A 14122-nucleotide genomic window follows, 5' to 3' on the forward strand; every position below is an offset into this window, starting at 1 on the left:
GTTGTCCTAAGACATGAACGCATTTTGGTTTTAGGTTTTAGGAAACTTTGATGAAAGGTTTTGATCTGCTTCAAATGTTGACTAGTGTATTTTAAATGTAATTTATTCCTGTGATGGCAAAGCTGAATTACTCCAGTCTTCAGTTACATAATCCTTCAGGAACATTATCATCACAATTAAAAATGGCTGTGCTGTTTTTTTGGGGAAACCATGACATTTTTCAGGATTCTTAAAGAATGAAAAGTTCAAAAGAAGAACGTTGATTTAAAATAGCTTGTGTAACAGAGTAAAAGTATTTTGATCAATGCATCCTTGCTGAGTAAAAAATATTAATGTATAACATATATATATATGCTGCCCCCAAACACCTGAACAGTAGTGTATACATATTCCTATCATCTTTCACAGTGCACTGCACACTTCACAGTTTCACACAGAAAAACACTGATTATTCATTATCAGGAATGACCAATACCGTTCCCATAGGTAATGAATCAGTAACCAGTTGACTAGGCAAATTTACCCAGTGTGCACAAAGGACATCAAAATCAGCCTTGAGTGAAAACAAGGATTTTGCAAAGTCTGTTTTCAGAACTAAAAGAGGACACATTCACTCTGTATGAACCCACAGTGTTTTTTTTTCTTAACGCAGAAGCCCTGATCTAGATTATGTAAGGAAGTTGAAAAGGGCTCTGCTAATATCATATAGTTATTTCTGCACTGTGATGGACAGGCTTGGTATGTATTACATTTTCTGTGTTCCTTTACTACAACTTTGTGCTTTTGGAACAAAGTTTTCTTTCTGTTCCAAATGTTTGAGTTGAAAATATATATTTATGTGTGCTGCAAAATCAATAATACTATACATGATTTCTTACTCATTTTTGTGATATTTATATTGTTTGTTGCAACAATGAATGAGAATAAAGTATAAAAAGTTCAGTAGAAAACAAGCGTTTCATGAGACTGTAAATCTGTGTGTTTGGTTGTAATTGCATATGCAGAATAATTTATCATTATTAAATTATTTATAATTTATTATTTATCAAAAAATCTAAATAATAGTTTGCATATATATATATATATATATATATATATATATATATATATATATATATATATATACTTGAATTAATTTATTTCGTACTGTAGTTTTCTGAAAGGATTTTGCTGTATCACTTTACTTGGACATGTTGTCTGTGTGCTAGATCCTCAGAAGGACAAGATACAAAGTGTTGAGTTGATTTGAGGTTAATGAGTGAACAGATGTAAACAGAACAGGACAGTTAGTAACAGGAAGTTGGTCTACCACAGGAAGTAGATAATGTGTCAGATCCACCTGTCTACTTTCACACAGCTCTAAAAACCTGGAAATGGCCTGCTGTGAACTGACATAGCAGTTGGCTATGTTACATGCCTGGGCTATTAAAACGAAAGCTCTATTTCTTCATTTCATTCCTAAAGTTTCACAGGCTTATTTATTGAACCCTTATGTTCTAACAGACCTCCATTCAGCTCCATCCTCCACTGACACCACCCTGCAGGGTCCCAGCACTGCTCTTACAAATAAGTATAGACATTTTTGAAATGTAAAGGTTTGTTTGTTTTTCAGTTGCCTTGAAGTATGACTTTAATATTTAAAAATATGAATGCTTTCTTTTTTAGTATCTACGCTGCTGTTATTAAGGCGTTCAAGGGAGAGGAACTACAGCCGAATGAACTGTACTGCTTGAATGAAAATACCAGGTATAAACTAAACTAGCTGCAATAACACATTTTAAATGAATGTGTAATAACTACATTAAGCAGCTATTTGCTATCACCCATGCAGGTGGCTTCTAAGGGCAGATATGGGGTTCTTTATCAAAGAGTATTTCCAGGTGCTTTAGTGTGTCAGAGTCCTGGTGTTCTTCTACTGGTAAAACAAGTAAAAATAAATGCATTACTGGTAAAAGAAAAACATGCTAATATTGCTTAATATGATTATTTGCAGAATCAGATTTTGACCAAAGGTCTATCAATCATTTTGGATGAGATTCAGAAGCATGAAGGTGAGACACAAGATGTGGTGGATCTGCTGTTTGTGCCCATTGTTGTGAGTGTCCATCATTAAAACATGTCTTTAACATGATCTTTTTCTCTCAGGAGAGAGACAGCTGTTTGTTTTGGCCCAGGAGTGGGATAGGTTTTTGAGTGAGATTCTGCCCACGTTGCAGGCTATTTTATATCCTCTGCAGGTAAATCTGCTTGTGAACTTAGCTTAGACATTTCTTAGCAAATAGTATAATAGGTTCAAACATGTATGTGAGGTCTGCACTTAGTTGAGACATCAAATGTGTCACAGCAAGGCTAGAGGCTGCACATATCAAACTCAGCCTGATGCCAATGTACACTACAGAGCACTTTACAATGGAATTTTTCTAACAATATAAAAGTCTTTACGGACTTTAAATACTCAATCTCATGTCATTCCAAACCTGTAAGATGTTTATCTTGTGTTCATCTTCTGAATATAAATTAAGATATTTTTGATGAAATCCGAAAGCTTTCTTACCCTGCATAGACAGCAACGCAACTACCATGTTCAAGGCCCATAAAGGTAGTAAGGACATCGATAAAATAGTCAATGTGACATCAGTGGTTCAACCTTAATTTTATGAAGCTACAAGAATACTATTTTTGCACAAATGAAACAAAATTAACAATTTCATTCAACCATTTCTTCTCTTCATTATTTCGGTTTTCTTTGCGCACAAAAAGTATTCTTGTAGCTTCATAAAACTAAGATTGAACCACTGTCACATGGACCATTTTAACAATGTCCTTACTACTTTTTTTGGGCTTGACTGTAAAAATTCCCTTTCTGTCTATGCGGGGTCAGAAAGCTCTCGGATTTCATCAAAAATATATTAATTAGTGTTCCGAAGATGAACGAAGATCTTACAGGTTTGGAATGACATGAGGGTGAGTAATGACTGAATTTTCATTTTGGGTTAACTGTCCGTTTAAAGTGTACTTTAAGTATTAATTTCATTCTTTTAAAAAAAAAAGTAGTAATGTTAAATAGACTGCAGTAGCATTAGAGTGTTTAAATAGTATTTAGGCATACTACACACTACTTTTTTTTTAAACCCCTGTGGTTAATTTAATTGTGGTATATTTGATTCTGCATGAAATGTATTCTGTTTCTCTCTCTAATTCTATATGCAGGGGCAGGAGTTGACAGTGAGACAGATGGCTCTTCTCGGTTTCAGGGATCTGGTCCTACTGAAGCTCTCTCTGGGTGACCTGCTGTGCAAGAATCGGTCTCTCATCCCAGCATCCATCACTCAAATGCTACTTGTGCTACAGGTGAATGTTAACCACAAACATGCTGAATGGCCATCTGTTTAAGCATCTCTATTGTTCATGGCTGTTCTTGTGTATGTGCAGGGAATTCAGGAATCCAGAGGCTCATCAAAGCAATATTGCCAACTTGAGAGTCTGGTGGCGCTAGTGGTCAAACCCTACTTATGGAACTGCAGACACGCAAGTAGGAAAACCAACATTGAGTCATTATAGTTTAATCTAAGCCAAAAGTTAGCCATTTCCCCAACCATAAAATAAAATATTATTTCACCCTGAAACACAATCACCCCCATGTTGTTCCAAATTCACATGACTTGGAGGTTAAAAATCCCAGTCTTCATTTACTTTCAATTTCCCTTTTATGTTCCATGCAATAAAGTTCTACAGGTTTGGGATATCATAAAGGTTGCATCCCCTTTAACTTTGGCTACAAATCTGTGACTTTCTCACACTCCTATAGGCTGCACTGAGCAAAGCGCCACAAGAGCACAAGTGAGTCATCCTGAGATAAGGATTACTCATCACATCTCTGAAGGCTCTCTGCTGTCCCCTGTAGTAGAACAGGAAGGGGAGATGTACCTCGAGAGAGTGGGAAACCTACGACGCCACAGCGTAACAAATGCTCATTCTGACATTCAGCTGCTCACTGTTACTAGTACGGTATACACTGGGATGGACGACAGCTGCCAAACTATGGATCTGACTAAAACACACCTCTGAAGTCTCCCATGTTATGAAACCATCCAACCAAGTGTGAAAGAAGACCGAAACTATGTGACATTCAATAATTTATAAAGACAAACATCAAAACATCCGAGCACTGTATATTGTGATGTAAAAAATAACATTATGTGAAAAAATTATTTTGTCAGATTTCCAGTGTCAATACAATTATCAGATTAACTTGCATATATTAGTCCATCTGATTAAAGAAAAGGTATTCATACTTTGTCAAAGTTTTTCAATAAGGCACGTTGAACATTCACACACATTAGCAATATTGAGCACGTAAGGTGGCTTGGGGGAAAAAAAAATAATTTCTTGTTTATAGGCTAAGCTTGTTACGTACTGCACCATTCAGAAATTTAGAGCAGCTGACATCTTCAGTCAAGACAAACACCTGCATTAAGGTGTGATCACATTTACTGTTGTTTTGCGAAGTTTCTTGTGTAAAACCCGGTTAACTGGGAGTGACTGTTATCCAAGTGACTGGGAGTTTCGTAAGAGGGCAAAAGATTTCCCCGGGCAGATTCACTCCATTAATCAACAGAGAGTTGGCTGGTTTTAAAGGGAATTCTTTGTGAGCCGCACTTCACGCATCGCTAACAATGTTTCATCAAAACTTCGCTAATGTAACCACACCTTAAGACATTTTTAAGTTGTTAAATGAACAATGCACAACATTTAGTATAATCAGAGTAAACAGTGCTGCTCCGTACTAATGATGCTTTAAATTGTCAGATCTTGTCATATAAATGAAAATTAAGTACATATTTTACAAAAAAAAAAAAAAAAAAAAAAGAGATAGCAAAAATAATTTTTTTCCCTAATGTTGAGTAGGCAGAAAAGGCAGCAAAAATTAGCAGTTGAATGTAGTATTGTGAAAAGAATTTGTGAAAGCTAACACTTAGCACAAGCAGCACCAATAACATAATAGTTTTACACTCTTTAGCTTGGTTGACAGGACATTCAGTGAATTTCTGATGCTAATCATATGTAGGTTTGTCCATTGATTGCACTAATTAAAAGGTTTTTAAAAACAACAATTGTATATAAAACACTTCACAACAGACGTACGAGTTATGCAACTTTGTAAAACCATGATTACTAAGCCTGGTGTACCATGAAGAGTCTAAGAAAGTCCAGGTTTTGCCACATTTTCGTTTTAGCAAAGTGTCTATGAGAACTTAAAAATGCAGGAGCGATGTAGGAACTCAAAGTGAAGGTTCTGACCCCCGAGGTTGGACCCCTTCCCTCCTGAGGCTAGCGTCGAATCGTGGTGTGACCTCGCAGCGCACCAGTAGCACGTCTTCTTTCACAAACCCACGCTGCCGCAAAGCCTGTAGGTGCAGGAAAGTGACATAGCCGAAACCCTTGGGGTTGCGTTGCACAGTGGGCCTCTGGAAGGCCTGCAGGTCTGGCTTGGTCTCCATCACTTCCACGTGATGCTGCCCCTCGACCTGGTCCAACACTGCCAGTCGGATTGTGCCCTGCAAGGGCCAGGAGAGCTGGCTGTCAAACTCACCCTGCATAGTGTGCACGAAAAGTGAGATGTAGTTGGAACAGCGTGGGGCGCTGGGAGTTTGCAGATGCAGCCGTAGGCAGAGTTTGTACCCCGGCCGTCCCGTGTAGAAAGGGGGGCTGTGGAGGACTATGGGTTGACCGGCTTCTTGGTTGCGCAGGTGAAGTGAGAAGTTCTCCAAGCGCCATACGTAGACGCCTTGATACTGCTGGGCTTCCAGCTCTCGGGTGGCGTCCTCCAGTGAGCTCAGCTTTCGGCGTAGCTCTGTGACTTGGTTTTTCTGTGTCTCATTGTGGATGCACAGCTCGCGGATCTGTTGATCTTGACGAACCAGCCGGCCCTCCAGCTCCAAGACCGTCTCACGCAGGTTCATCAGCTCTTGTCTACACTGGCAAGAATCTTGGGCTCGGGCTGAGGCCCCACGTTCATCTGACGCAGAGTGGGCGGCAACTGAGGGCACTGGGCAGCTACTTAGAGTCTGGCTACGCAGAAACTCAGCCATGCAACGCATGTGCATCTGTGTAAATTCCTGCATGTGCTGGGCCAGCTCATTTCTTGGCATCTGTAATATTTCCAGAGAAGTAAAAAAGTTAGACATTAGTGTTATATACTACCATTCAGAAATTCAGTAAGAGATTTTCAAATATTTTTAAACAAGTCTCTTATATTCTACAAGGCTGCATTTATGTGATTAAAAATACAGTAAAAAGAAAAAATGCTATTAAAATTTTAAATAACTCTTGTCTAGTTTATCAGTGTTGAAAACAATTGCACTGCTTTAATATTTTGTGGAAACTATGATACATATTTTTCAGGATACTTTCATGAATAGAAATCTCAAAAGAATAGCAGTTATTTGAAATTCATTGAAAAATTGTCTTTACTGTTACTTTTGATCAATTTAATGCATCCTTGCTGAACACGAGTATTCATTCCTTACAAAACAAGTCTCACTGTCCCCAAAATGCACTTTATTCAAAATGATAAAAAGGAAAGCATATGTTTTTGGAGTGTTATGTAACAGGAATCTCATGGCCCACCTTTACATGACAACCAAAAGTGCTGAAAGTACAGGCCACAGGAGCTTTCAGACAGTCTGTGTCACAGTGCAATGCCAACTGAAACCAATAAGAACAGATTCGTTCAGCTTTATAGTTTCACAATGAATAATCTGAAGTATCAAACAGAATAAATGACTGTTGTGCCTCAGGTCATGTGCATATTAGTGACAAATCATCTGACACACCTGATCCCGAATAAGCTCCATTTCACAATATTCACACACTGTATTGGCGAAAGGACAAATCTGTTCATGAATCTACACAAAAGAAAACAAATGTTTCAGACACTCATGTTAAACAGTGTTATTTGAAGCTAAAACTATTAAAATGTTCTTTGTTGACTAAAATAAAGCTGAAATAAAATTTAAAAAAAAAAGAAAATAAAACTATTACAAAAATAAAAAAATTAAGCAAAACACAAATGATGAAAGTAAATGAACTGAAAATATAAAATTAATAATTAAATATGTGATCCTGGACCACAAAACCAGTCTTAAGTCACTGGGGTATATTTTTAGCAATAGCCAAAAAAACATTGTATGGGTCAAAATTATAGATTTTTCTTTTATGCCAAAAATCATTAGGATAGAAAGTAAAGATCATGTTCCATTAAGATATTTTGTAAATTTCCCTACCGTAAATATAGCAAAACTTAATTTTTGATTAGTAATATGCATTGTTAAGAATTCATTTAGACAACTTCAATGGATATTTTCTCAGTATTTTGATTTTTTTGCACCCTCAGATTACAGATTTTCAAATAGTTGTATCTCAGCCACATATTGTCCTATCCTAACAAACCATACATCAATGGAAAGCTTATTTATTCAGCTTTCATGTGATGTATAAATCTCAATTCTCAAATCTCGAAAAATTGACACTTAAAACTGGTTTTGTGGTCCAGGGTCACATATGACTCAACACTATAATAGAATCTTTCAAAACCACTTTAACCAAATCTAAACATATCCTGTATGCGAACAGGAAACAACGGTTTTCACCTGTTTGTTAGCATACACAAAGCTCCCTGCACAGGCAGGGCAAGTCATAAGCCGCTGAAAACACTGCTCGCTCTTGTGTTCATCCAGGTGACTCTTACGAACAGATTCCAGACACTGAGGGCACTGCACTGTGGCAAACTTACACTGAGACAAGTGTTTCTGAGGAAAAGAGAATGTAACAACACAATTAAACAAGTTGCCACCATGACAACTGTGATTTAGCAATCCTGTTCGTGACTCCACACTAATGCCATTTATGAAAGGTCTTGCTCTCTGAGGAGCTGATGCGTATCATAGCCATGGATTGTTTTAATTAACAAGATTTAAAGTTGAAATATCTTGGGTCCCATAAGTTCTATTTTTTTTACCATATTTCAGAACCTAGATCTTCATTATAAAGTTCAATCACTCTTTCCTAACGTTGGGATCAGAAGAAAGTCAATGCAAACACTGTTTTTCCACAACTTGGCACTGCACAGTGTCTTGTTGTATTCAGAGCATCTTTATTGTTTGGTTTCTCCACAGACTTGCGTATTTGCCTCTCTGGTAAACATGAATCAGTGGGTGGGGCCAAACAGGCAGGGATGTTGAAGAAGGCGTTAATCTAAAGCTGCGGAGGTGGTGCTTATCCACACTATTACATCATAGAGAACATTCCAAATGTTGCCGTTTTGGTTTTTAGACTAATAAGAAAGTTTTGAGTTCTGAAACTTACAGATTGCTTTTATAGTACAGTGACCTCTTATATGTCAAAAGATCTAGTGAATTTTGGTTTCTCAGTTCATGACCCCTTAAATTTGTTTAAAAAAAGGCATTTGGCATCATTAGATTGTATGGAAATTCTTGCTGATAAAAAAAAAAAAAAAGGCTGCATTTTTTTTTCCCGCTGCCTGCAAGTCATCATAATAAAAAGCATGCATGCTATTTTTGGTGCGACTGGCCTGACAGAGCTGAAAAAATCTTTTTTTTTTTTTTGTAAGTACATTTTTTTTTTAAATACAGCATTTAAAATACTTTTACCATGTCAAAGCTTCAAATTTACCTCTAGTTGGCGCAATTCCATTTTATCACTGCATCCTACATTAGGACATCGGACAGTAAGTGAGAGAATCTCTCGTTTGGCGAAGTTATCAGGGAAGAGCTGTTCCTCAAGCAGCACCTCATTGTCAACTGGACATTTCTGCCCTGTGTCCCTGCCAGGAAATAGGAAGTTATATTTGACATTTTTAACCCCATAAAGCCTGACATACATTTATAGCCAAAAGCCAAGAAACAACAGTTTGATTCTTGTTTTAAACAAATGGAGCAATTTATTGAACCTTAAGACAAAATATGATTGAAAAAAATATACATAATAATTAACAACAACAAAGAACAAGAACTTGCATGTGTGTTTTTGTTGAGTATCATATTTGATAAATCAGGCTTTTGTGGCTCTTTTAGTATTATAAAGGTCAATATGGAGCTCATATCTGAAGAGGAAAAAAAATAGTTTGAGCAATTTTACTTTAATTTGATGCAGTTTGGTATTTAAATGCCCAAATATCAAATACATATCATATTTAAATGCTTAGTTTTATGATCAAATCTCTCTCTCTTTTTTTTAATAAATGTACAGATTTACACATAAACGTAGAAATACACTGTATAAATAAATTAATCAAAAGACTGATGTTTATTTGAACATGATTTTTCTAAAATCAAGAATACCTAAGTTTCTTCAGTCCACGAAGTGTTCATCTTGAAATATTACTACTAATATATAAATTATTCTTACATTTATTTAGTAAATTAGTAAAGATTTCAAACCAAAAGACACATGCACCACAACCTGAAGGATTTTTTAGAATTACCATAAAAGGCCTTTTACTAACGTGTCAACTCTAAATAAAATGACAGAAGGAATGTAAGACTGTGTACAGTATTTTAAGTTTTGATTATGTTGATAATTTAGGACACAGAAGGGTTAAGCACGGAGAGAATTTTGAAAGTGACACTCAAAGTTACCTGATGGACTTCTTGATGCATGAGTTGCAGAATCGATGTCCACACGGTGTCTGTACTGCAGAGCGGAGACCCATCAGACAGATAGGGCACTCGTACTTGCTCTCTAGCGGAGGGTCAAACTCCACGTCATAGCCTTGCTGATCTGGAGGGATGCTAGCAGAGACACTGATGGTGGAGGTGTTCTCTGTGGGGCTCAGATAGGACTCCCTTTCTTTCTCCATGGCTGCTGCACAACCGGAGAGGTCGCTGTCACAGTAGGGATCCACATCGAGGCTGAGCTTCTCCATGTCACTGCAAGCCATCTGTAATCACATCAAGACAGCGTTATGTTGATGACTGAAATAACACATATTGCAGCAACAAACAAATCCCCCAGATCATATGTTGCTCTTCATGTGATCTTCCTAATGATGATGGATTCATTTGTAAACTGTTGTTTCCTCACGCGCAGTTCTGTTGGGAGGGGCTGCACTAAGGGACAAACTTCTGTCGCTCAACAAGTGGAAAGATACTTTTTTGTAGCCCAAAATAACCACATTACACAGCGTGAACGTAAATATATCCATTTCATAAGGTTACACTTATTATAAATGTAAATCTTGAACTAAATTCGTAGTTAAAGTGAGTTAAAAAGCGAAATTAGCTAAGCAGTCACAACCGACGGTTACATCAGCAACTTTCCTGACGTCGCCTCTGGAAACATACTTTTAAATCTGAGATTATTGTTCTAGTACCGCAAACGTATTGGTATATAATAAAGGATTCGATTAACGTTACAGATTAACATTATTTGTAATAGGTTTAATTTACATACCTTGCCTCGGTCCGGCCTCGCTGTCTACTACAAGCTTCCTGTATCCAAACATCAGCGCATTAGCTCAACGTCACTGGGTCAAATTCCCCTGCTGAAGCTGACACCAGACCAGCTCTCGCTACAGAATCCTCGCGAGATTCGCCGTGAGCTCGATGATTCTGCTGCTCTCAGATCGGCGCTGATTCCATCAGAGCAGAAGGCGCCTTTGCGATTACTGAACTAATATTATAATACACAAGATGGCGCGGTTGCCTCTGATTTTAAAGAAAGAAGCAAAGCGATTTCACGTGATAGAAAACTCCCAGTTCACAACGAGGACGGGAATTCCGATATGGCGTGAACGCACATAGTTAAACTATTACAAAGTAGTGTAATGAGTAATGACCAGTGGTGGATAAAGTACCTGAAATCCATACTCGAGTAAAAGTACTGGTGCACAGATATCTTACCAGAAAATGACTTGAAATCACCGTTTAGAATATTACTTGAGTAAAGTCTTAAAGTAGGCTATGTGATATTCATTGTAGCCTTTAGGCTAAGTATGAAAAGTATTTATTATTATTATTATTATTATCATTATTATTATAAACGTAGGCTACTTAAGTATTGAAATTAAAAGAACAAGTAAATGCAAAATGTAAAAGGAGCATATATATATATATATATATATATATATATATATATATATATATATATATATATATATATATACTCCCATTTTTTTTATCTTTGGGTAAGAATAAGAAGCACTTCATCTGATAATTAGTGTCTTTCATTCTAACATAAGAAAACATTTTTGGAATTTGCATCTGAAGTGACATTTAGATGTATTTTTACAGTTTAATGGACATGGATACATTTAACCCGCAGTTACAGATGCATAAATAATGTTTTATTTAAACATAAAACGTTGAATACTGATAATTTGAAATTATTTAAAGGGGTCATATGATGCGATTTCAAGTTTTTCCTCTCTCTTTGGAGTGTTATAAGCTTTTGGTGCATAAAGAAGATCTGCAAAGTTGCAAAGACTAAAGTCTCAAATCCAAAGAGATATTCTTCATAAAAGTTAAGAGTCAACCACACCCCTCCTAAAATGGCTCATTCTAACACGCCCCCACATCTATATCAAGATGTGGAAAGATTTGCATAACCCCGCCCAAATGTTCACACAAAGAAAGAAGGCACAACCTTTGATTCTCACTGTTGCCGCCAGCGCCATGTCGGGGAAACACTGTTTCTTTGTGAAAGCAAAAATACTTTGTTTGGCCTTCCAAAAGAGGACACAACTAGAAATCAGTGGTTTAGTTATATTTATAACACTTTTCCAGAACAGCTCAACCCAAATATTTAATGTGCAGCACATTTAATGGAGGACTGTTTCCTGGGAGAGAAGACTACAATGCCGGCTGTTCTGACTCACAGTCTGTAAGTACGTTTACAAATGTAAAGGATTTCCCACTGATGATTCAAACGCAAGTTTTAAGCAGTGTAGAGCAGCGGTTCTCAATTCCAGTCCTCGTGCCTCCCTGCTCTGCACATTTTGTATGTTTCTCTTATGGCTTCAGATGTTTGTTCTATTCGAACGTAAGTGCCCTGCAAAGTGGACATAACAGGATATTCCGCCATGATCCCAGTTCAAAGCGAACGTATATGTTCCATTCAAATATGTTCCATACACACTCTCTGTGTGTGATTTGGTGATACTTAATGTCAGATCACACATCACTACTGTCACAGGTTCTCAAGGAGCGAGGGAATGAGGAGATGCAGGAGATGCTCAACATCGACTTTAATCAAACCAAAACCGCAGGGAAACAAACACTGACAGACGTGAAGACGTTCAACACCGGACACTGGAGACAAGGAAACACAGGCCTTAAGTACAGGGAGTAAACTAAATCATTAATCAAACACAGCTGGAACTAATGGAGAACTAATCAGGGAACATAATGGGAACAGGAAACAGGAATGACCAAATAAGGGCATAAGGAAACACATGGGAGAACCAGGACACGGAGTACATGGAACAAAGACAAACACAAAACATTTCCATAACCCTGACATTTACTCCTCCCTCCCGGAAGGCACGTCCATGCACCCCACAACATCCAACAGGGAGGGCGTATCCGTTTTGGGACCCATGGTGGATCAGGCAGACTAGGAAGCCATGGCAGAGCAGACAGACTAGGAGTCCATGGCGGAACAGACAGTTTAGGAGGCCATGGTGGAACAGGGAGCTCAGGGGGCAGGGAACCTCAGCACTCGGCCTGGCCTCCATGGACGGACCCCTACTATACACCCCCCCACCCAAAAAAGAAAATCCTTGGGGAGAATATCATCTTTAGAGGCCCTCCATAGGCCTAACTTGGTAACTGTGGCCCTCCCTGGGCTTGACTTGGGGACTGGAGCCCTCCTTGGGCTGGGCATGGGAACTGGAGCACTTTCTGTGCTAAACTCGGGGACTGGAGCCCTTTCTAGGCTAAACTCAGGGACTGGAGCCCTCTCTGTGCTAAACTCGGGGACTGGAGCCCTTTCTAGGCTAAACTCAGGGACTGGAGCCCTCTCTGGGCTAAACTCGGTGAGCTAATCTCAGTCTGAACTGGAGCCCTCTTTGGGCTGGACTCTCTGGGCTAAACTCGGGGACAGGAGCCCTCCGTGAGCTAATCTCAGGAACTGGAGCCCTCTTTGGGCTGGATTTGGTGGCTGGAGCAGACACTGGTGCGTGCTCTTGGGCTGGTATGAGGGCTGAGAACAGTCTTTTTCTCCTCAGATTCCTCTTCTGGTTAGTGGTGAGGTTGGCAGTCGCTGTCAGCTGAGGGCTTAGTAATGGCGCGGCCGGCGGGCTTGTCTGCTGAGCGGCCAGCAGACTTCACTCGGGAACGGCCGGCGGACTGGATGGCAGGCTGGTTCTGGATCGGGGATGGACGCTCTCCAGGCACCAGAGGATCCTTTCCCTCCAGCTCAGTCCTGTGGTGTCTGGGAGGTCCACAGGGCGATAGCAATTGGCCTCAATCCAGAAGAGAGTGTTTAGCGTGGTGTCGTCCAGCGCTGTTTTTGCGGCGATCCCGCAGAACTCCCACTCATACTCCACAAAGGGGAGATCTCTGCAGGTTAGGGCGGAGAAGCGAGCATCTAATTCCATGCCGTGGGAAGAAAACAAGGGAAAACAAAAAGACTTTCAAAAAACAATGAAAAGAAATGTGGAGAAGGGGCGCCGCTTACTATACTGTTTCGGTCCGGTGTTCTGTCACAGTTCCTTAAGGCACGAGGGAACGAGAAGACGCAGGAGATGCTCAACATCAACTTTAATCAAACCAAAACCACAATGATACAAACACTGACAGACGTGAAGACGTTCAACAGCGGATGCTGGAGACAAGGAAATACAGGGCTTAATTACAGGGAGTAAACTACATAATTAATCAAACATAGCTGGAACTAATGGAGAACTAATCAGGGAACATAATGGGAACAGGAAACAGGAAGGACCAAATAAGGGAATAAGGAAACAAATGGGAAAACCAGGACATGGAGTACATGGAACGAAGACAAACACAAAAGAGGTCCATAAACCTGACAACTACAACAACACTTACCATATTATCTCAGATGATATACTGTATATTGCACACCCCAGCCTCGACTT

At 38.9% G+C, this 14122-nt stretch overlaps 2 protein-coding genes across 3 annotated transcripts; one reads left to right on the forward strand and one right to left on the reverse strand.

Moving 5' to 3' along the window:
- The first annotated feature begins 74 nt into the window (after positions 1-74).
- On the forward strand, positions 75-4153 carry LOC109093403 (proline-rich protein 5-like). Its single transcript, XM_019107132.2, has 9 exons — positions 75-738; positions 1504-1570; positions 1666-1746; positions 1832-1880; positions 1994-2051; positions 2146-2237; positions 3211-3351; positions 3433-3532; positions 3809-4153. Exons 1-9 carry the CDS (start codon positions 726-728, stop codon positions 4066-4068), a joined length of 861 nt encoding a protein of 286 aa, XP_018962677.1. The 5' UTR covers positions 75-725; the 3' UTR covers positions 4069-4153.
- LOC109093401 (TNF receptor-associated factor 6) lies at positions 4124-13825 on the reverse strand. Of its 2 annotated transcripts, none has more exons than XM_042728184.1 (7): positions 13699-13825; positions 9660-9961; positions 8695-8845; positions 7653-7811; positions 6837-6908; positions 6631-6708; positions 4124-6152 (listed from the first exon to the last, which is right to left on the reverse strand). In XM_042728184.1, exons 1-7 carry the CDS (start codon positions 13774-13776, stop codon positions 5283-5285), a joined length of 1710 nt encoding a protein of 569 aa, XP_042584118.1. In that variant the 5' UTR covers positions 13777-13825; the 3' UTR covers positions 4124-5282. The 2 variants fall into 2 exon arrangements, with proteins under 2 accessions (XP_042584118.1, XP_042584119.1); XM_042728185.1 differs by lacking the exon at positions 13699-13825 and adding an exon at positions 10474-10687.
- Between the last annotated feature and the right edge of the window lie 297 nt (positions 13826-14122).

The sequence above is a fragment of the Cyprinus carpio genome, chromosome B7, assembly GCF_018340385.1.
Source record: "Cyprinus carpio isolate SPL01 chromosome B7, ASM1834038v1, whole genome shotgun sequence".
NCBI lineage: Eukaryota > Metazoa > Chordata > Actinopteri > Cypriniformes > Cyprinidae > Cyprinus > Cyprinus carpio.

What these genes read in the sequence shown, in the direction of transcription:
- LOC109093403 (XM_019107132.2), top strand. An exon ending in TTATCAAAGAGTATTTCCAG is followed by an intron (nt 1,881 to 1,993) that starts GTGCTTTAGTGT and finishes GATTATTTGCAG; the next exon opens with AATCAGATTTTGACCAAAGG. An exon ending in AAATGCTACTTGTGCTACAG is followed by an intron (nt 3,352 to 3,432) that starts GTGAATGTTAAC and finishes GTGTATGTGCAG; the next exon opens with GGAATTCAGGAATCCAGAGG.
- LOC109093401 (XM_042728184.1), bottom strand. Translation starts at nt 13,776, where the DNA reads ATGTTGAGCATCTCCTGCGTCTTCTCGTTCCCTCGTGCCTTAAGGAAC. An exon ending in TGGAGCTTATTCGGGATCAG is followed by an intron (nt 6,709 to 6,836) that starts GTGTGTCAGATG and finishes TATTGGTTTCAG; the next exon opens with TTGGCATTGCACTGTGACAC. An exon ending in CTTTTGGTTGTCATGTAAAG is followed by an intron (nt 6,153 to 6,630) that starts GTGGGCCATGAG and finishes GAAATATTACAG; the next exon opens with ATGCCAAGAAATGAGCTGGC.